Source organism: Lagenorhynchus albirostris, chromosome 12, assembly GCF_949774975.1.
Source record: "Lagenorhynchus albirostris chromosome 12, mLagAlb1.1, whole genome shotgun sequence".
Taxonomy (NCBI): Eukaryota; Metazoa; Chordata; class Mammalia; order Artiodactyla; family Delphinidae; genus Lagenorhynchus; species Lagenorhynchus albirostris.
Window position 1 is genome coordinate 13550757 of NC_083106.1, and position 23672 is coordinate 13574428.

At 37.5% G+C, this 23672-nt stretch overlaps 1 protein-coding gene across 1 annotated transcript in view; it reads left to right on the plus strand.

Moving 5' to 3' along the window:
- SYNE1 (spectrin repeat containing nuclear envelope protein 1) overlaps window positions 1-23672 on the plus strand; it is a 456320-nt gene that overhangs the window by 139530 nt on the left and 293118 nt on the right. The window contains exons 13-26 of the mRNA XM_060168000.1: window positions 553-665; window positions 1215-1383; window positions 6761-6857; window positions 7571-7773; window positions 9581-9745; window positions 10207-10359; window positions 11353-11496; window positions 13736-13909; window positions 15891-16049; window positions 16349-16513; window positions 18248-18382; window positions 20940-21098; window positions 21299-21507; window positions 22159-22267. Of these exons, the coding sequence (XP_060023983.1) occupies window positions 553-665; window positions 1215-1383; window positions 6761-6857; window positions 7571-7773; window positions 9581-9745; window positions 10207-10359; window positions 11353-11496; window positions 13736-13909; window positions 15891-16049; window positions 16349-16513; window positions 18248-18382; window positions 20940-21098; window positions 21299-21507; window positions 22159-22267 (2154 nt within the window). The remainder of the gene's footprint in view (window positions 1-552; window positions 666-1214; window positions 1384-6760; window positions 6858-7570; window positions 7774-9580; window positions 9746-10206; window positions 10360-11352; window positions 11497-13735; window positions 13910-15890; window positions 16050-16348; window positions 16514-18247; window positions 18383-20939; window positions 21099-21298; window positions 21508-22158; window positions 22268-23672) is intronic.

A 23672-nucleotide genomic window follows, 5' to 3' on the forward strand; every position in this document is an offset into this window, starting at 1 on the left:
GTGCTTGATTGAAATCTCCTAACCACAAGGGTATTTTCATAATATGTTGTAATGTAATTGACTTACTTTAAGATGGCAAGCAAACATCACTTTATGGTACCCTGCGTGCACTCAGAATAACCGTAGAGAACTTAACATTTTTATTTTGACCATTAAAGGGTTAAACTAGTTGTGCTTAGTTTTAAGCTTTGAAAAATCAGTAGATTCAAAATCAGGGAAAGAGAAAAACACTAACAATCACTGTTTTTAGCACTGACTACATTTCCCTTTGGACCATGTGCCTTTAAAATGTCTGAATGCATTGCTGTGCAAGTGTCATGTGTGTTTAAAAGATGCCATAATTATTAGCTACGGCTCTAGCACGGGGCCTTATGGACAAGCACCCAGGTTCCTGTACAAGGGAAAAGCCTGTGACCGGCACCAAGCCACGTGTGGCTATGGGAGCACGATCAAATTGTTGAATGCACTGCCTCATCCGTGCAAGCTGAAGATTATGCTTCTTAGCCTCCTGTGAACATGTTTCCTCTTTTTTTTTTTTTAATTGTATCTTAGGATCTGCTTCAAAACACAGATGCCCACAAAAGAGCATTCCATGAAATCTACCGAACCAGGTCTGTTAACGGGATCCCAGTACCACCTGATCAATTAGAGGACATGGCTGAGAGGTAAGAGAACGTCCGGTTTTAAATGAAGTGTCTTTAAAAGGCTCGGTGGATGCTTTTCTTCCCCATTTCTTTTCTTTCAATGAATTGACTTTTTTTTTTTTTTTTACAGAGGTGCTTCCATTTGGTACATAAAAATTGGGTTCCCATAACGTATGTTAAGAATGCCAATATTCTAGTATATTATTAGTTGAAAAGAGTAAACCTGCATGTACCCACAGCCTGGAAATGACAGAAATGGTTTCTTCAGAGGCTGTATTTTTATTCAGTACTGTGAGGAACATTATGTAATATTGCAAAAACAGCTTATAAAAGAAACAGTTGAGAGCTATCTTGGCAGGGGAAAGAACTAAATCAAAGACTTCCATCAATTGTGATTTGCCTTTAAACCCAGAGCTAGAAACAGAACCAGATCTCCTGAGTGATTGAGCAGCCAGAGTTTAGAAGACCTTGTGCCTGCATTTTATTTAATACTCACATGTAACAGGTTAAGTAAGCCCCGTTCTGTTACTATTAGTTACATTCTGTAAATTCCCTGTGTTTTGTTTCTAGGTTTCATTTTGTTTCCTCCACATCAGAGCTACACTTAATGAAAATGGAATTTCTAGAATTAAAGTACCGTCTGCTCTCACTGCTGGTTCTTGCAGAGTCAAAGCTGAAGTCTTGGATCATCAAGTATGGGAGGAGAGGCTCAGTGGAGCTGCTTCTGCAGAACTACATGGTAAGTCTCCCTGGCGCTGACAGAGAGGTCAGAGGACACCTGGCTTTAGTATCTGATACCTTCTAGTTTATTGGACACTTGTTACTTTTATCTTGAATTTAAACATTAAGGTACCAGTGTGTTAAATGGGTTTGATGTAAGTTTGTGAGCTTTTCACAACAATCTGAAATATATACCTATATTCTTTGGAGATATGAAAGGTTTTGCTGCAGTAATCATATTGAACCATTGTGATTGGCTTTATTGCTTTAAAAAAGCAAGTTTTTGCATTGCATACAACTGACTGTGAACTCACTACTAAACCGGAATTAAAATACTTAAAGATTATCTTCATGTTTCTAAAATCCAATCATGGGTAGTTTAGAACAATCCTCAATTGTTCATGTGGGGACTATCCTTTTTTTTTTTTTTTAGATTAGGTCAAGCATGCCGTTTTTACAGTCATTCTGTGAGCTTCACTGCTTCCTGTGTGCACCCAGGAAAAGTAAAATTTCGTCTGCGAATCTCTGTACCAACTTAATTTTTGAAGAGTTTCTCGTATTTTGGGCTATCAGCATAGATAATCCTATATTTACATAGAGTAGTAGACCTGCATTAAGGAGGAAAGTAGGTTATTCTGTAACTAGCAGTTTCCATTTACATATAATCAGAGAATTATAATTATTAAAGGCAGTTTATTTCTCTTAGTTAAACATGCCCCCCCAATTTATTAGCAATACAAATTTGCTCACAAAATTAATGTTAATAGGGCATCTCAGTCCTGTAACTGTTCCATTTATATTGAATCACAAGTTCTAAATGATAAATTGATGAATTTAAAATATAAGCCCATTTCTAACCTGACTGCTCTCAGTGGCTCTGTAACTGGCATGACTGAATATTTATTGAAACCATATCTTTACATCCTAGAACCATAATATATTTTGCTACATTTTAATTTTATTTTCTAAGCGCTAAATAAACAACATGAATTTGAAAAAAAAAGTTTAACGGGTTAACAATAAAATCTTTCTTTAGATTTACTACAATTTTCTAGGAAACATTTGTCCAAAAATGTGAAATCTGTGACACTATGTTCCCTTATTCATTTTGAATGATTTTGGAAAGTAATGAGAAATCTGATTTTTTTTTAAGTTTAAGCAATTGCATTAGTCCCAAAAATATTAAATACAGATATGCATTTATATTTTTGGGTTTAATCATGTCAAATGATACACTCTGAGCTCAGAGGTAATTATTCAGGATGCGTCTTTGTTCTCGCTATTTAAGGAGAGCCAATTAGGTTGAAATACCTAATGGGACTGTTCCACCAGGTTAATGTTCCAACACAAAGATGTTAATAATTCTCTTTGAACTTCTCAACTAAAGCATATGTAAGTAAAGAATTATTACTAATGAATAAAAAAAATCAGTACTTTCTGCCTACTTCATAGACATTCACTGAGCTGCTAATTTGAAACTGCTAGGTAACGTAACTCTCAAAATTATTTGTAAAATTGCTAATAACTCTACAAATATATCGGGTTTTAATAAATATTTCCTAATATTTTATCACCTGATAAAAAATACATATTTATCGCTTAAGCTTCTATTTCAAAAAGGGGTTTAAGGTATTTGTAGTTTAATAGTTTTAATAATTGTAGGATATTGATATTTTCTATGTGCCAAGTGTTTTACGTGTGTCATCTTCCTTCTCAGTGATGACCCTGTGGGCTGGGCATTTTCACATTGTTTCACTGAGGAAATCGAGCCTTTGAACGCTCAAGTCACATGCTCCAGGTGGCAGAGTTAGTAAGAAGTGGAATCTGGATTTGAATCCACATCTTTCCGAATCAGAAACCTTTGTGCTTAAGTACTGAACTTTACTCTCTAACAAAATTGGCTGGGAAGAAAAGGTTTTTTTGTTTTTTTTTTTTAAACCGAAAAGACCAAATAATTAAAGTGATCTCTTGCAGCTCAGTAAACTAAAGAATATAGTTCACATAAGTATCAGTTCCATTTAATGCTGGTCCGTAATTGACTGTATTTTACACTTCCATACTACAACCTGCTAGTTACTATCATGTCTGTTATGGGCGGCATGTTATTGGGGCAGGGTGGGGTGAGGTGGGAGAGATTATTGAAGCCTGGACACCAGTCACATAGAAATGTGTTGAATCATGGCTCAATGACTCGCTACCCATGTGACCTTATAAATAACTTAATCTTTCCCAAAGTTTTAATAACCGCAACAACAATAATAGTAATAGAATATTAGGAATTTTTTAAGGAAAAAAGACTGACTCATTATTGTTTTCCTTCTGTCTCATACCCCACAGAGCTTCTCTCATTCTTTGGAAGTTTTTGGGAAAATCATTCTCTTTAGAACAGACTATTTCAAGGTGCATGAAGACTTTCAAATAAAATCATAAAATCAGTTTCTTAAATATAATCCTTCACTTGGTTTCTAAAAGAAATGATTGTAATGAGCCGTATGCTCCTACATCAATAAGCAAAGTAATATTTGGGATGTAAGGGTTCCATAATTATCTCTTCCTTAGTCTGAATTCTCAATTCAATTTTAGTCATCTGCAAAAAAAAGATACTTTTTACAAGAGTTAGGGAATTAGAGAACTACATAGGGGCTACCTAAGGTACGTAACCCCTGAGTGCTCAAGGAATTCTTGGAAGATACTTCACAAATGCTTGTTGATTAAATTAGGCCACGTGATCCTGGTGAGAGATTACATACTGTAATGTAAATCAGAAGATGATTGGTTTGAATTGTTCGTGACATAACCGTGTTAGTTAACACATGCTCCAATTTTACAATGGAAGAAATGAGACAACGTTTCATTCTTTCACATAAAAGAAGAGCTTTTGGGAGCGTAGACGATGTGAATACAACAAGTAATGTGAACATATGGTCTATTATTTGTAATGATTTTATTAAAGTAAATAGGCAGTTCTAATGAAACTACTTCTCAAAGTTGATTTTTAAAATCTTAAATTGTCTGGTTTACCTCCCTTTGAGTGAAATTGATGAGCTTTTTCTTTATTATATCTATATTTATCTTTTGAGAGTAGAAAGTCCCTTCCACCAATACTTTGCATTTTGTAGCATAGAGAGATATCTTATTTTTCTAAAGTGCCACCAACTTTAAAAGTCCCTTGACCAACATGTCTTATTTGTTGAACTTGATATCCAAATGTAAGCCATATTTTGAAAGAAATAAACTAGTCCTGTCACTGTTATTTTAAACATAACATTTGTGCTTAATTTTGCATTCTTCTGACAGACTTTATCTAGATAGCTCACAGCAAAAAAGGTGATTGAGCAGTCCTCCTGCTAAAGTGATTCTAATAGACAAAATAATTTTGTTACTAAATGGAGTTACTCAGGACTCAGAAAAAAAGGGCAAAAATAAATGAAACAAAAATTAAAATAACAAGTAAATTTTCTTTCTTCAAAAATTAATTACCTAGTTTTCCTCATAGGAAAGCTCAAAAACACTTAAATGAATCTCGACATTTATAATATGCTAAAAGCATTCTCCCCACTCCTACCCTAGACCAAAAATGAAACTGGAAATAACTTCTCTCTTATTCAATTATAATGAATTTGTAAACCACTCTAGCAAAAGCATGTGTAAGTCTTAATGTCCAGTATAGGCACTATTTCCCATTTATTTGACACTTTGAACAATTTTTTTTCCATTAGCTTTTTGGAATTTGTGTCCAAACTGAACGGAGACTCTTGTTTTAAACTTTGCCAAATATATTTATCTCTTCAGTTTCTTACAGTGTCTTGAACATTAGGTGTAATCTTCCATTTTTGATCAAACCAGGACCTCCCTATTTGTTAAATTATTCAAAATTTAAATTCTACTAAATTACTCTTTCCCTACTTGGGGAGCAGGCAGAGGTTAAGGGAGTAGGACATTAGGCGAAATAATGAACTAACCAATTCTCATGCAAAAATAATAAAGTGTATTAAAGTTATTGAATAAGGTATTATCAGGGAACCCCATCCCAGGTAGTTCACAGCTTTCTCTATTCATTATATCTTTGAAGAATAGTTACTATATAAGTAAATGCAAACATAAAATGATATGAAATGTATTTTTTGTGTGTGTGTGTGTGGTATGCGGGCCTCTCACTGTTGTGGCCTCTCCTGTTGCGGAGCACAGGCTCCGGACGCGCAGGCTCAGCAGCCATGGTTCACGGGCCCAGCCGCTCCGTGGCATGTGGGATCTTCCCGGACCGGGGCACGAACCCGTGTCCCCTGCGTCGGCAGGCGGACTCTCAACCACTGCGCCACCAAGGAAGCCCGATATGAAATGTATTATATGTATTTTTAATATAATATTGAAATACTATAAACTTCTATCAATAAAATCTAGGGATGTCTATGAAATTGCTGTATGAATAGTTTTGCCTCTGCACACAAACATTTTGCATCTCCATATTAAGCATTCATCAACATCCTATTCAGGACTTCAGCTGGTTTTTGAAGGCTAATTTTGTATTTTATAATAGTGACACAAAGTATTTTACTGAGTTTACATCATAGGAACTAATTATGCTATTACAAGAAATTAAGAAGCCTTTGGTAGTATGTTGTTATCTATAATTACATTAATTTTCTACTTTACAGAAGTAGGAATCATCTCTGAAAAAGGAATTATTTCATATTTCCTGGAGTTAACAATAATAAAACTCACCTAAGGACTTTTTGTATATTCTCAATTTCATAGTATCCATTTGCTTATAGTAACTCTAATACATATGTAAGTTGCATACAGACATAGATATAGACATGCTTACCTTTAATTTTTATACTAGGTAATAGAAGTATGACAGCATATGGATAACGTGGATGGAATGTGTGATTATTTAACGTTTTTCTACTTGTAAATATTTTTGTATTTACTTTTTATTTTAAGAAAGTGTGCATTGCATTGTGCCAGTTATTTATAATCTGAAGTTCCTCAGAGTCATGATTCACCAGAATTATTGTTCAAAGAGCAGCAGAACCCTACAGCTAAAACACAGTGGGACACTTTACAACCTTGTTCCAAATTTAGTGCTTTTTAAATGGTAGCCCCAGGTTCTCTGGAGAAACTTCTGTCTCTTCTAAAAGCAAACCTTTGGGTGGAGGAGAAATATAATATTTTCTCAAAGTAGGAGTGAATTAGAATTAAAAGTGTAGAATCAAGTTATATTCTCAGAAATAATCAGGTTATTTATGGCAGTTGAATTAATTTGATATTTTTCCGAAGAATGAGGTTGGTAGATTTGGGTAACATATCCACATACCTATAATGAAGAAAATTGACTTTGGCATGTCTGTGTAAGCCAGTATTGGTTATCGTTTAACCATTCCCTTTTTTTCTAGTCTTTTATAGAAAATAGCAAGTTCTTTGAACAGTATGAAGTGACATACCAGATCTTGAAACAGACAGCTGAGATGTACGTCAAAGCTGATGGTTCAGGTAAAACGCAAGACAGAATTGGTTGCAGTACTGAATACAGCAGAATTTAGAGCCTACAGGTTTCAGTATGATCAAATCATTTTTTTCTCTGCAGAATCTCTGTGTGACCATGCCATTGGCCTGGAAAGCACATACTGGATTCAGTCCCCTTGACTTTGTGCAATGCCTATCCTGTATAATCATGCCTGTGTGTGTGTATGTCTGTGTGTGTGATCTTCTAAGAGAGAGGAAAATAAGCATTCTTTTCCTAAATTGTAATGTTCAAACCTATTTTAAATTCCAACGGTTAAAGGCAAAAAGTGGACTGACTTGAATATTATGAAAACTTAAGTTAGTGTAAAGACACAATTGTAAAATATGTCTGTTTCAATTTGCAGATATATCTGTCATATTTGCTGAAAATGAACTACAGCATTTGTGATTATACTATATATGTGTCTGAGTGCATATAAGATGCAAACAAATATATGTCATTTATTGCATCCCATTTATCAGGAATTTTAAATATATCATTGCCTTTAGTCTTTATAAATACCTATGAGTAAGGTATAACATGTCCCCAACATTAGCTGAATGTAATTCTAACGTTATATCTGTTGAATTTAAAATCCTAGGAAGAATTAGGAATGCACACCAGTGTATAGACCGTAGAAAAAAGGTGTGGTGGATTTAAAATATAAAATAAGGATTATAGTTTGTTCTATCCGTTTCAGTGGAAGAGGCTGAGAATGTGATGAAATTCATGAATGAAACCACTGTCCAGTGGAGGAACCTCTCAGTGGAAGTCAGGAGCGTGCGCAGCATGCTGGAAGAAGTCATTGCCAACTGGGACCGATATGACAATACCGTGGCTAGTCTTCAGGCTTGGCTAGAGGATGCTGAGAAAATGCTAAATCAGTCAGAACATGCCAAAAAGGTAAGACTGCTTCTTATAAAAGGAAACAAGCACAGGTGAATTTAGAAATAGGAGTTTTTCACAGCAAAGTTGTCTAGGGAGCGTTATATATCTGAAAACGTGTTACAAAAATCTTGACCTTGCCTGAAGAGCCTCATTTTCAGGTTATTAAATTATTTTAGACCAAGAGATAGGCTGCTTTATAAAAGTTGTGTTAAAACAGCGTTTGACTTTTGCATTCAGAAGAGCAGTGACCCATGGAGCAGTGGCCAAACCCAATAGGCAGCAGAGGGCGCTATACACACAGTAAGGTCTGGGCTTGAAGGGGCAGGTCCAGTGCACAGCCTCTGAGGATTTCCTAATTTAAGAGAAGATGAAAACAACTTTGGCTAAAGTAGTACTAAATCTGTGTGATGGCATACACTGGTTCAACAGATGGGTCACTACATTTTTGTCTCTTTGGCTATTCTTTTTGGGATTTTTATCAACCCTCCGTCAACGGTCTTATTCTCGGTAGGAGTGATGTTTTTCCTCCGGTTACAGGAGTGTGTGTTTTTTTGCAAGAGTTAACTGTTTTACTTTAATATCATTTACATTAAAAGATCACATGGAATGGACTGATTTCTGTATATACGCTTCTGAATGGGAGCTTGGTATTTTTCTCATGGAAAAACTATTTATATGTATGTAAAAGATTAAAATGCCAGATTCCCATTAAGAAGTATAGGACTTATATTAGAATTACTGCTTGTCATGCAAGATTGGTTCTTCTGTTATTGTGTTGTACAAGTAGATGTATAATTTTTATGTTTTCCCGTTCTATATTTCATATAGATTAAGTATTTTTGTGTAGCTGAGCAACTGTAACCCACACAGATTTTGGCTTTTCTGATTAGACTGGCAGGGCCCTAGTAGATGTCATGTGTTAATTTCATCCAAGGGACTATACCCACCAGAAACAGAATTGTTCTCATCGATTTATCTAGGAAGTCCTCCTGCACATGGCCTAGGAAATCGATTTTGAGTTCTCTTTGGTGTCCTTGGTTTTTACCGTGGTGTGTATGTGTGTGTATGCACAGGCACATATGCATTTAATTCGAAATCAAGTGGAAGCTGTTCCGTAGCCAAGTGTGTAACCTTAAATAAGGAAGGATGTCACTGTATTGTGTTCTTGGCCCAGATCATTTAATTTTTTCCTTCAAGGGTTTATCTCTGTGATTGTTAATTATCTTCATGTACAGTATTCAGATTTTAAAATCAAAAGTTGGGAGTTCCCTGGCGATCCAGTGGTTAGGACTCTGTGCTTTCACTGCTGAGGCATGAGAGGGCACGTGTTTGATCCCTGGTTAGGGAACTAAGATCCCACAAGCCACGTGGTGCAGCCAAAAATAAAATAAAATAGAATAAAATCAAAAGTAACAGGTCAAACGATTTTTAAGACAGCTACATATTTCCCTAAAATATTATACCTTTTAGATGACTTTGGCACTGGTATTTACTAGCCTAAAGACTATAGGCACAAGTCCCTTACACTCACAGAAATTCAGCTTTTTCCTCTCTAAAACAGGAATAACAAAATGGTCATCATGTTTTGTTTTGTCTTTAGCAAAAGATATTGCATATATTCTTATAAAAAGACATTCAGCGTTTCTAGTTCATATTTTTGACCTTCTTTATTAAAAATTTCCATTTTGCAAGAAATTTAGGATTCACCTTAAAATTTGCACAAATTTTAGAGCAAAGATATTTCTCTTAGTCTGGCTACTTTCATATCATTTATTAACTTTTGGTGTATGGTTTACAGTAGTGCACATTGTTTCTTGTGTAGGATTTTTTTCGAAATTTGCCTCATTGGATACAGCAGCACACTGCCATGAACGATGCTGGCAATTTTCTGATTGAAACATGTGATGAGATGGTTTCCCGTGATCTCAAACAGCAGTTACTGTTGCTAAATGGACGATGGAGAGAGTTGTTTATGGAAGTCAAGCAAGTATGTTTTTCAGATCTATTTATGCCTAGAACATGGGTGCGTCATAAATGTGATCAACAGTCCGTTTAGAGACTCTTTTATGGTTATAGCATGGGCTTATTAAGGCAGAGTACAGATGTGTTTAGAACCGTTATGTTTATATTTGGTCCTTTATTCTTTCCCATTTGTAATGGAGGCACATAACAGAAATGTAAAGCTTGATTAAGGATTATGTTGACATATGGAACCTACTTATATGGAATGATTCATGCATCAAATCATAATTTGTTGCTTCTCTGCTAGTTCCTTTCTTCTTTTCACAGTATTTGGACTAACTTCAAGTGTATCTAAAATAAGAATCAGGAATTAGAGTCTTTCCTACCACCTAACCATTCCAGAGAGTATGTAGAAGGGAAAGTTACAAACTTCCAGAGTGTTGTCTTAATGGCTTTCGATGTTGCCCCCCTCCCTTTTCTTAACAGTATGCTCGAGCTGATGAGTTGGACAGAATGAAGAAAGAATACACAGATTGTGTTACTACCCTGTCTGACTTTGCAACTGAAGCCCTTAGGAAACTTTCAGAGCCCTTAGAAGTCTCTTTTATTAATGTCAAATTATTAACTCAAGACTTAGAGGTGAGCTGATTTTCTAGAACACAAAGTGAAAAACGAATTCTATTGTGAATAGAAAGATCAGTGAGGTTACTTAGGCCATTGCAAAAGCTGTTTCTGTGTCTCCTTGACATCATTTGACATGTGTACATATCCTGATTTGCACCTCTCATAAAAAAATTTATTTGAATTTTTTGAAGAGGTTTATTGACCGACTTCAAAATAGTATTTTAATTGAGATTTTTTTATTTTCTACAATCAAATTATAAAGTACTAGGAAAAAGCAGACGTCTGGAGTTAACACCTCTACATAAATGCCTCCAGTGATAAAGGATTTGCTAAATGAATTGTGCTGTTTACATATTTTGAATACCCTTCAGCTCTCAAAAATGAAGTAATGGAAGAATATTAATGACATAGAAAGGCTTTTCCAATATACTATTAAGTAAGGAAAGCAAAAATAGTATCATCTTTTTTTGTAAAAATAAAAAATGGGTGTAAACACACACAGGAAAAATACTAATTTTGTTCAGTAATTTTAGCAGAGCCTTGTGGTGGTAAGGATGTTGGCTCTGGTGTGAGAAGAGTGTATTACATTTTCTTTAACATATTATCTCTAATTTATAAATTTCTACAATGACAATGTATTACTTTTTTTAAAGAAAAAGTTTCATTTTTAAAATCAGAGGAATTGCCCCAAATTGTTAACATGCATTTACCTGATATAATGTTTCCATACTACATTAACATATGTATTTTGAAAGTGTAAAGAGTACCTCAGTTTATCTTTAGGTTAGCTTAAGGATTATGGTGACTTTTAAAGGAAACATTTATTTGTATGATATTACTATATATCATATATTAGTAATGAAGGGAAGTAGTCATTGGAATCGCCAAAAGATGATGACAGGTCTAGAGTTTTATTCAGTGCATACTGATTTGTGTCCAGTTGTCAGATCTTGAAATTAAGAGGCAATGTATCATGTGGTAATGTAGCTATTTCAATGATTCATGTAGGATATTGAGCAGAGGGTGCCTGTGATGGACGCTCAGTATAAGATGATTACAAAGACAGCACACCTCATTAGCAAAGAGATCTCCCAAGAAGAAGCTAACGAAATGTTTGCAACCATGTCTGGGCTCAAAGAGCAGCTAACCAAGGTGGGAAAATATTTTAAAGCATGACACTCTATGCAGGACCAACACTGCCTCCAGCTCACCTTACTCGTTCTCTGTCATCATGTGCAAATCATTTACTTGTTAGCAGATCATGTTTTTATTTCTTATTGGGATCCTTCATCTAGTAACTTTGTCATGAGTTTTAAAAATGAAACTATGGAGCTGATACCAAGCATTACCTTTATTAATTTAGAAGTACTAGTAGCTGTATTTTATAGAAAGATAGACCTCCTCTGGGAGGACAGAGGACCAATTGAAAGCCATAAAACAAAGAGGGAAGCAAGGGGAGAAGAATAGGAAGAAGAAGGGGGAGGAGGACATCATATATTTAAATGAGAAAGAATTCCCAAATACCTTTTATTGAGATGTATTTGACATACGTCCACTCTAAGATTATTTATGGTATTTTTCGCTTACACAGCCACAATGCAGTGAAAATTCTCCCTCTTCATCTCACAGAGCTACCTTGGATTCAAGATAGATACATTTATGCCACTTCTGTGCAGGAAGCTCAGTGAATATCACGCACTAGCCATAAGCCTTTTCTGTTCTATTGAGGGATTTTCCTTAAGAGTTTGGAAGTTTCACTGGGATTTTTTATCTATCTGAAGTTGAATTTTATGAAGATGATACTGTGGCAAAGTCCACTTAGATTTTGTAATTAATATCTGGTAAAAGAAAAGAGTGATTATATAAGTGAATGGAAAAATTTCATAATGAAGAATTGGACAACAAAGGAAAAAATAGCAGAAAACCCTGTTAATTAGGAGAGGAAAAGTAGAAAGAGAATAGCCAATATGAAACCAGCTGTGGAGAATTAATGAAAGAGAGGAATAAGTGAGATAGGTGAAAATAAGAAGAATCATGGCCATGAAAGATAAGAAAATTTTGTCCAACTGGTATATAGTAGAATGGCAATTTTAAATTCTTTCAAGCAATCAAGTTAAGATTATTTATAAAGATTGGGTACAATTTGGAGTCAACAACTTGTAACCTTCAAGCAGCCTTTAGAGCCCTGTCTTGGGCTAGCACATCTTAGCCTAGGTCGGGTTTAGTGATTTACGGAAACTTCTGAGAAAGCAAAGTACTCTTTTAGACACACGTGAGTCATCATGCTTTCTTAATTGCTGCTTTAGATGTAGCATCTTGGTAAGTTTCCTGTTGTATCCAGGGAAGACTTCTAAAGCACACTGATTTTTATACATGTCAGCAGATTCTCTTTATTTTGTTCAGTAATTTTAGCTGAGCCTTGTGGCGATAGGACAGGAGCGTTCTTTAGATGATTTTCTCCTTCAGGCAGTGCATCCAAGAGCATGAGAATAATTATAATGTAAGGAAAAGAACAAAGGGTCTACTAGTGAGTACTTAATTTCCTTTCTTGGTTTCCAAAAGTAATGCTTTGGGAGAAACTCTAAATAAAATGAGGGGGACGGGAAGTTCTTGCAGGATCGTATGAGGTGCTGGATTCCGACATAAATGTGACAAGGCTGGATTCCGACATAAATGTGACTTTATGGAGATCTTCATCTCCAGGAGCTCATCATGAAGATAAAGACAATGCAGGTGTATAAACGAACAGCATTTTTTTAAAAGACAAGTAACAGATGACGGCTGGGCCAGTTCAGACTAGAGAGACATGTTCTTGCGTGAGAACCTTTGTGAATAAGTTTGTATATGACGTAAGCGCTTGTCATGAGTGGGATGTTGATAGGGGAAGAGTAGCAACGTGTGGAGCTAGGAGGAGGTTAGGAAAGCACAGGGCCTCTCTGGGAAGAATGAGTCAACACGTTTGTAAGTTTGTCTACGGTTAAGGTATCAGGTAGTAGAGTTCTTGAAAATAAAGTTGGAAGGTACAAGTTGGTCTAGATAATGTAATTCATGACTGTCTTAGGTCAGCTTCTGAGGCCAGAGGGAAGATGGGTTTCAGAGTTTATGAAGTGGAATTTGATGCCATCTGGCTCACCAACATCATTTAGATGAGCAAGTGCTATCCAGATGGATGATTTAGATGAATTTTCCTGAGAAAACTCCATAGCATTTACTTGTCTCAGTGGTATAGTAGTATTTTTTTTTACATCAAAATTTAATAATACACAGGAAATACTAAAGAATGTCACTGGAGCTCTGTAAGCCCAAAATGAACCTATCCTGAAGAAAACATTCCTGAGAGCTATGGTCCTTAATGGCCTTTAATGGAATTTTTGTCTTTGCAATTTTAAAGGTCAAAGACTGTTACTCTCCGCTCCTTTATGAGTCCCAGCAGCTGCTGTTACCGTTGGAAGAATTAGAAAAGCAGATGACGGTCTTTTATGACTCACTTGGGAAAATCGATGAAATTATGACAGTTCTTGAGCACGAGGCACAGTCAAGTGCTCTTTTTAAACAGAAACGTCAGGTAAGGAAAAGCCCCCTTCAGGAGATGGAGTTAATTTAATGCGTGTGTGATAAGACTGAGGTGCATATAATGATAGAAGTTCAGTGACAGGACAAGAAACCTTTTTCTAGACTAGTACTGGCAACTCAAAACAAAAACACATGTCTAAAGATGAAAACCCTATCCACCATAGATAAAATAAAAATTTTATATCTCTCCCGATACTTATATATAGGTATATTATATAGATAAAATTTTACAGATAAATTTTAAATTGTATCTATTTAGCTATATAAAAAAATAAATAATTGCATTCCATTTCTAGCCAGTATCTATCATTTGTGTCTTACGAGATCTTTTCTTGCCTCTAGGACTAAAAGGCAATATCCTCATAAAATTGACCTCATGAAAATGACCATAAAATTCGAAATATATTTGGAGTACTAACCATTTTTCTTTGTCTTATTTTTAGTAAGCAGGTCTGTATGCAGAACAGCCTCCTACTGAGTGTGCAGTTAATTCGCTTATTTAGTTGGTTTATTATAAATCAACTTATGCATCAGAGGAGGGTGAAACTGATGGGTAAAAGGTTTGCCACCGTTGTCATCGAAAATAGATTCATGGAAGGGAGGCAGTGTCACTTAGCAGAAAGAGCAGAGAGTATCTGACGTGAGTCAGACAGGTATTCAGATCTGATACAGCAAATTACAAAGCCTTGATTAGCTTTATTTCCTCACCTTAAAATGGGGGTGGTAGTACCTAAGTCGAGAACTTCTCGTGGAGGTTACATTAGATATTCTATGATGTGACTAACCCATTAGAGCACATACTCTATAACCGGTGGCAACTAATATTTATTATTAGTATTATTAATGGTAAGCCAAAATGATTATACCACCAAGCCCTATTTTAATGGGTTCTCATTACATTGGATAAAAATTGTTTTTCATTTTGAAGTCACAGTGCCATTTCTTACGTTCCCAAATTGCTATAAGTTGCCGTCAAAGAATCGTTCTATGATTAAAATTGTATTTGATATATTAATAATAATAAATATTAATAATACTTAATAAGAGTTTGCTAACATATGTTACTCTTTTATCTCCTAAATCTTCAAAAGGAAAAAGTGTATCCTTGCTCTGTTTTCCCAAAACAAAACAGAAACCTTGCTCTTAATAATTGCATCCAAGTTACCCAAACTGTATCCAAATAACCAGTTTGAAATATTTTTTCAAAGCAATTAAGGATGTTGAAGTGCAAATGGTATAGATTCAAGTCAAAAAATGACTGCTTGCCTCGGGCTGAGCTGAATAGCTTCCATGCTGTCTAGCAAATTGCCAGGATCCTACCTTACAATCAGAGATGGAAGGGTCTGTGAGTCACCATTGCTTCTCATCTGCAAATGTGTGACAGTTGCCAAGTCTTCCCAGGCCCTTTGGTCTGCTGCCTTTTTTGTTAGGATCTGGGGTCCACCATTTTATTAATGAGGTTGATAGCTTTTGAACCTTAGGAATTCAAATGTTGTGTATTTTAGGGTACAGAATGATTTATAATCTGCTGCGTCTGACTTTCAGTAAAGTATTTATAGTGTGCATTGGTATTAAATGTATTGAGTCAGATTATAACCTGTTGTGTAGATTGATTTCATAATTGTCCTTTCAATAAATTATGGGCCTGTTAGTTGGAGGAATGCAGGTACTAGGCAGATAGCAATTTTGATGCTCTGTCATCCTCCGGATGTTATTAAGATGGGCATGAAATGTAAAAAAATTCAGAAAACTCAATGTGACATTTAAATGCCTCTTGTAAAAAGCACTGACTTCAGTGATTGCTTAAAATTGTGCTCTTCTGAAAAGCAATACTTCTCTGTACTTTCGATTTCACTTACTGCTGATTAAAAGCCTAAAAGCTATATAATGCAGTTCTTATTGTTTTGTAATGGTTACTCTCTTTCTTTCTTGCCCTTTTAAATACTATTGTTGTGGGTTTCCTTTCCCTGTAGGAACTGTTAGCTTGTCAAGAAAGCTGTAAGAAAGCCATGACCCAAGTTGAGAAAGGCAGTCATAGTGTTCAGAAGTTTGTGACTTTGAGCAACATGCTAAAGCATTTTGATCAGACAAAGCTACAGAGAAAGATTGCAGATGGGCACGTTGCTTTTCAGGTAAGTTCTCTGCCTGCTTTAGAGATGTGAACTAGGGAAAATTCCAAGAAGGAGGACACGTAATCATCGCGTTTCATGTCTTCACTCTTGGTAAATGCTTCATTTACTGGTGTTTGGAAACCAATAATTTTACTTCTGCTCTCTCTAATATTAATTAATATTTAAGAAGGTTGATTATTCTCATCATAATGAAATGTATTCTTTCCATGTGTTTTTTGAAAGAAACAATACTCTTTCACAAAATGATATTTTCAATAATGAGAGATCAGTATCCCATTATGATTATTTTTTCAATCAAGAATATGGTAAAGAGAACTGGAGATTGGAAGAAACATGTGGAAACCAACAGCCGCTTGATGAAGAAGTTTGAGGAGTCTCGAGCAGAGTTGGAGAAGGTGCTGCGGATCGCTCAGGAGGGCATGGAGGAAAAGGGGAATCCAGAAGACCTCCTGAAGAGACACACCGTGAGTGCATCCCGTGTGGGCCCTTGACCTAGAGGCATGGGCAGACCATCTTTGGAGGAAAAATAAGAAGAGCATAAAGATCTAATACAGAGAAGGAGAGAGAGAAAGAGAGAGACAGAGAGAGAGAGTGGGAAGAAGAAGACAGAGGATGAGGAAGGGGCGGGGGGGAAAGAGGAGGGGGGAGGGGAGGGGGGAGAAATGAGTTAGGAAGGAAGAAACTTTTTACATATGAGACCCACAGAAATGGCAGCAAAAAGAACCTCAAGAGCAGTTGATGAGCTGCCTTATAATTGGCCATTCTTAAGCCCCTGGGGTAGTAGAGAATCACGGGATAAATAATTCAGGCTCTCCAAACTACTAATTCATTATTTAACTGAAAAACTCTTTCATAACTAACGTCTTCTTTTTAAGAGATAACTTTAGGTGGATGGCTATGTCTTTGTGCTCATTTCATAAATCTACCGTATCACAGTATAACCATGTCACTTGAAATTCGGTAGCTGATCTACAACTTGACCCAGTATTGTGAAGCCATCTCCTTGTTAATCATACTCATTTAAATCATGTCAGTATTGCAGATATGAGTAATCTGTTAAATGGTGTATGGAGATGATGGGCCCTCTGAGAACATATATTTTGAGTTACGTTTCCTGAAATTTCAGTGGATATTTGTATAAAACACACTCTCAGAGGATGAGTGCAATGTATTTGTGATGTGGCTGACTGGATTTAGGGTTAAGGTCTGTGACCATCCAACATCTCGTTCAAGTTTATACACCTCTACTGTGCGGTCCTTTCTTTTGAATCACTGTTGTTTCAAAATACCTCTGTACACATAATCCTGAGACTTTGTGAGACTTAGTCATGTGTATTTGTGCACATGTTGTATCTGTCTGCTTGGGCTACCATCAAAAATACACAGGCTGGGTGGCTTAAGCAACAGGGATTTATTTTCTCAGTTCTGGAAACTGGAAGTCTATGATTAGGGTACTAGCCTGGCTGTGTTCTGGTGAGGATTCTTCCTTATGTGCAGATGGTCACCTTCTCACTGTGTCTTCACATGGCAGAGAGTAAGATCTTTAATGCCTCTCCTTATAAGGGCACTAATTCCTTCATGAGGGACCCATCTTCATGACCTCATCTAAACCTAATCACCTCCCCAAGGTCCCACCTTCAAATATCATTACCTTGCAGGTTAGGGCTTTGACATGTGAATTTGATGGGACGGGATGGTGGCGGGGGGGCAACACAATTCAGTCCACAGCATGTGTGCTCATGTGTGTGCTTGGTGTGAACACAGAAATGGCTCATAATGAACCAGCAAGGTCTGGAACACGTTGCCATTAGGGAGTGAGGAGGGATTGTGAGGATTAGTCCTGGCTTCTACTCAGCTCTTCTTTTACCAGAGAGGAACGAAAACTCTATCACTGTGGGATCAAGGTTTTAAGATCTCTCATTGGCTTTCTAGAATATTCTACCAAATGTGAAAACTGCAGAGATTTTTTTCTAAAGCATAAAAAGCCCTAGTTGAATCAGATATGGTGATTTCTGACTCATAACTGTAGATAATTACAGTTAGTTCCTGAAAGAAAAATGGTAGTTGCCCAGAAGGTTTGAAGAGGGCAGCAGCTGGCTAAGAGGCTTGTTTAGCAGTGTGACTCCTTGACTGTCTAGTGTCTAACACTGCCTTTATCTGCCCAGCACTCTTGACCACTTTCCCCCTCTCCACGCCAGGAGTTTTTCAGTCAGCTGGATCAGAGGGTGCTCAACGCTTTCCTGAAAGCTTGTGACGAGCTCACCGACATTCTCCCTGAGCAGGAGCAACAGGGCCTGCAGGAAGCCGTTAGAAAGCTCCACAAACAGTGGAAGGTGAGTCAGGACAACATGGGGGTGTCGTGTGTCTTGGATGATGGGCGAGAGCGTGAGGGTGTGAAGGTTCAATTGTCAGAGAAATTTAGAAATCAGGGAAAGTTGTCATAGTTACTTTTCCCCTTGAAAAAGCTGAACTTGAATAAAACAGGATAAAATATGATAGAATTTTGTTACTCCTATTTTTAAGTAGCATCAGTTTTATCATAGTACTTACGAGTATTCTTTTTCTTTTCCTGATTATTTTTGGGGGCAGGAACATCAAGGTGTTTAACTTTTTCAGCAACATTTCTTAAACTCTTCCCATCCTAGTTATGTTAGGTATGCTACTGAAATTACAAGAAATATTTCTCATTTCAGTAGCATACCTAACATAATATCTACATTGTATATGTATATAAGTATATGTAATTGAAGTTTTCAAGGATTTTGCCATCTGGTTTAGCTTGTTATGATTTGAAACATAAATAAAAACATTGAGGTTAAGGATTCAATGATGAACAAAGCATATTCTTTTTCCCCCAAAGAGCTTAGATTCCAGTAAGGGAGATGATTAGTTGCAAAATAATAAAAGTATAATATATAATAAGTCCCCCAAAATATATTGTGTAGGCAATATATTGATGAAAGCTTTGAAAGAGAGAAGTGGGTCCACTTGGAGAGCGGAAAACAATGAAGCAGATAATTAGTTTTGAGCTAAGACCTTAAAGAAGCAACAGATCTGGGGGCGATGGGGACGAAGCAAGAAAGCCGGGGGGTGTGCAGGGATCCACAGGGTTCAGCCTGACTGGAGTGTCGTGCGCGGGGCCGCCCATGGAAGCCGACTTGAGAATCTGCATGTCAGGGGAAGCAGCTGCAGGAGAACAGAGACCCTTTGAAGGTGTCGTCCTTGAGGCGGACTGGAGGAAGCTGCTCGAGCAGCAGGTTCACAGTGCTGCTGTGAGGGAGTATTGAGCGGTGAATCTCATATGTACTAGAGGAAGGAGTCACGGGGTTCAGAAGATAGGCAGCTGGAACACTCTCTATCAGGTCGTGTTATTGATGCTTCCTGGATTTTTTTTTTAACTTTTTTTATTTTGGCTGCGTTGGGTCTTCATTGCTGCACACGGGCTTTCTCTAGTTGCGGCGAGCGGGGGCTACTCTTGGTGGTGGTGCGCGGGCTTCTCATTGCGGTGGCTTCTCTCATTGCGGAGCACGGGCTGTAGAGTGCAGGCTCAGTAGTTGTGGCTCGCGGGCTCTAGAGTGCAGGCTCAGTAGTTGTGGTGCACGGGCTTAGTTGCTCCACGGCATGTGAGATCTTCTGGGACCAGGGATCGAACCCCTGTCCCCTGCATTGGCAGGTGGATTCTTAACCACTGTGCCACCAGGGAAGTCCCCGGATTTCTTTTTTTTAATCTCATTAATGTAGACTAAAAAATCAGTCCTTTGCATAGGAAAAACACAGTTAAAGAAATCCTTTTTAAAAAAATAACAAGGACCTACTGTATAGCACAGGGAACTATAATCAATATTTTATAATAAACTATAAGGTAAAAAAATCTGAAAAAAAGAGATATATATGTATGTATAACTGAATCACTTTGCTGTACACCCGAAACTAACACAATGTTGTAAATCAACTCTGCTTCAATAAAAATTAAAAGAAAGAAATACCTTTTTACTTGCTTAATTTGAAAATTAAAAAAAATAAGATGCCTAAAGAACCAGGCTTTTTAAGATGTTTTTGCAGCCTAATATTATCATATATGTACTATGGAATAGGGACTATAATTGAAGGCTGTATTTTACTTTACATACACACACACTTTTAAGCTCTCTAGGATATAATCTGTCCTGTTCTTTCCAAAGCCCTAACTCATTTTTCTCATCAGTTATCTCAGTGTTTTATTTTAAAGATAATCTTTTAAATCCATAGGAGACAGGTTGGCTAAAATTAAATTGTAGGACTAAAGGTAACGATGAAGCTTATGTTTGTATCAAAGAAGAATGTAAAAAGTTTCACGTTGTTCGCGTGCTGGCTTGCTCCTTTTCTCAGTGTATGCTCCGAGGAAAAGAAGACATGGCAGGTGGTCAGAGCTGTAGGCTGCTTAATCCTGGCTTTTTCACTGATTATGTTTCCTTGAGTTCCTTCCCTTGTGTAGTGAGTATAATATCTGTCCTTCCTACCTCACAGGGCTGTTGAGAAAATTTAAAGGGACACATGCTAGGAAGAGGGTATGTGGAATCAGTGTGTGATTTAAATTTAGATTCACATCGAGTTTTTCTACTTAACCCTGAGCCTCAGTGGTCTAATCTTTAAAATAGGAACATTAATACCATGTGGGGCTATTGTTAAAGTTAAGCAGAATAATCACTGTGGAAACACACAACTAACAGCAGGCTGAAAAGATTTTCTGTGGTCCTGGTACTTGGAAAAATACAAAGCACAGCAGCCCGATGGAGACAGTAGGTATTAAATCATATTGGTCCTAAAGGGACTATTTCAGGTTTCTGCCACTTCAGTTGGAAATGTACAGAAATGGTATCTTATCTTTCGGAATCGTCCCATGGCATGTAGGATCTTCAAGGAGAAGCTCCATATCATTTGCTTCACCTGAAGATCGAGGTGGAGAAGAACATGTTTTTAGCGTCTGTAGAAGAATGCAGAGCTGAGCTGGACCGAGAGACCAAGCTGGTGCCCCAGGAAGGCAGCGAAAAGATCATCAAAGAGCACAGGGTACGTCCCACACACCTGAGTGCAGCCCCTCGAAGTCACAATGTTCCTTCAAGCATAGACCTGATACTTTCATTTGGGTCTGAAAACACTCAATAGCTTAATTACTTTATACTGCTAGACTAGATGAGTATCTGCTATGAAAATTTGAAAGTCTTGTGTGGATTCTCACAGGGATTATAAAAACGTTTATTGCTCATTAGATCTTCTTCAGTGACAAGGGTCCTCATCATCTCTGTGAGAAAAGGTTACAGCTTATTGAAGACCTGTGTCTGAAACTCCCAGTCCGGGACGCTGTACGGAACACGCCTGAGACCTGTCACGTGACACTCAAGGAGCTCAGAGCTGCCATTGACAGCACCTACGCGAAGCTGGTGGAAGACCCAGACAAGTGGAAGGACTACACCAGCAGGTAGTCTTGGGGTTGTTCCCAGAGAAGGATGTAGTCTTTCCTAATTCCGTTAATTCAAACATCTTTGCAAAACAAGCCATGATGTATGTTTCATCTCACGCAAGAAAGATAATCAGATGGTACAATTGTGTTCATGCTCTGATACAGAAATGCCTCATTTAATTTAAAGAATGAGTTTCAGTCAGAAACAGGGTGAAGCACTTTACTTCCAAGTGTCCCAGATGTTGCCTCTTTGAAGCAAAATTAGGCAATCCCTTTCTCCCCGATTTCCTCACGTCCCTCAAAAGGGACATCTGCCTCTTTGGGTTTCTGTCTCACTCAGGTGGAGACACGTAAGGCCAGACCTCAGGTGGTACCTTCCCCACTCGCAGGTGCCCAGGCTCTAGGACACACCCTCCTCCACCGCCGAGGTCCATCCGCTCTGCCTTCTCGTTCCTTCAAGTGCCTGAGCACAGGGGCAGCCATTCCTGTGGAAGGGACCATTGCCGGGAAATTTGTTAATCAGTTTGCTAATCAATCGAATGATATCTGTTAACCGAGTTTCTAATCAGTTGATTGTTAAATTTCCATAAATAAATTCAAAATAGAAAATGTATTCTAACCATGGGGATATTTTCTCCCTTTAATAAGAAAATACCTGTGTTATTTCAGAATTTCTGAGTTCTCCTCTTGGATATCTGCAAAGGAGACCCAGTTGAAGGGGATTAAGAACAAGGCCATCGATACTGCCAACAACGGAGAGGTTAAATGTGCTGTAGAGGTAAGTTCTGGGCCATTTTTTGTTATTAGAAAATATACATGAATAAAAAAATAATGATAACAGTCTAACTGACGTTTTCTTTCTATAAAGAAATTAACTTCCTGAAAATTGTCTTAAAATAAGTTTTCTCCTGGTACTGTGGAGAACTGCAGGGGTTTTTTTCTATGGAATCATGTTAGCTTTGAGATTTAGTCATGCTCAGTGGTGCCTCTAATGCATCGTTAGCTAATGGGGAACCCTGAGAGGAAAATTGCATGCATGGGTGTACAACACAGCAGAGATTTAAGAACTGTCATAGAAAACAAGAACCCTAGAGGTTTTTATACATTTTCAGCTACTCAAAAGACAGGTTATAGAAAATCAGGGAATTGGGCAAGGTCTCTAAGCATCATTTCTATGTCACTTTCAGCCTGGATTGGGTCAGCCTCTGTGAGCATGAGTACCACCTGATAAACCCAGCCAGGGCAGCAGAACCTCAGGCCTGATAAACCCAGCCAGGGCAGCAGAACCTCAGGCCCGAACCCAGCCAGGGCAGCAGAACCTCAGGCCTGATAAACCCAGCCGGGGCAGCAGAACCTCAGGCCCGAACCCAGCCAGGGCAGCAGAACCTCAGGCCCGAACCCAGTTTGCATTCTGTGAATGGCACACAACAATACTCTCCCTCTTGGGTTGGCTCTTGGTTTTGTAGACACATGCTATGGTGAACATTCTTTATCTTTCAGCATTTTGCACCCTTGCAAGTCACAGAGTTTCTGTTAATGAGAATTTATTTCCTTTCTATTCCTATCCTCTGATTTCCATTTTTTCCTATTAAATTTATAATCCCCTTAAATGCTAACGGTACTCAACGATATCATGCTACACCTGTAGAAGCATATTTATATTTGCTATTGGTTGCTGTTATAGTACCAAAACAATTCACATCTTAGAATGAAGAAATCACTTGCTTCTAAAACCAACCATTTTCCTCCATATGCATTTGCCCTGTAAGACCCTCTTGTAGCAGTTGGAGGCCCACAGCTCTCATCTACCCAAAGCTGGTGTAGGAGGGAGAGGCTGCCCCAATCACCATTGCCCTGGTCCCTAGACCTACAAGGGCTGTGGCCCGGAGTCTTTCTGGCATCGTCTTGGCCAGTCAGCTCTCCCTGCCTGGATTACAGCTGAGCTCCTGTCTGTGCTTCTTTCTGTCTAGGGTATTAAATTCCAAAAATTAACCAAAATGAGGCATAAAATATGAGTTAATGAAGTTAAAATAAATCTTTAGGGCATCTATTATAATATTCAACAAGTAAATTCTTCAAGAGAAATCCACTAATTTAAAAAAGGACGCTTTCTTTTTTTTTTCTCCAAAAAAATACTACGTTCCTTCCAGCTCACAGAAAATAAGGTGACAAAGTATATAATT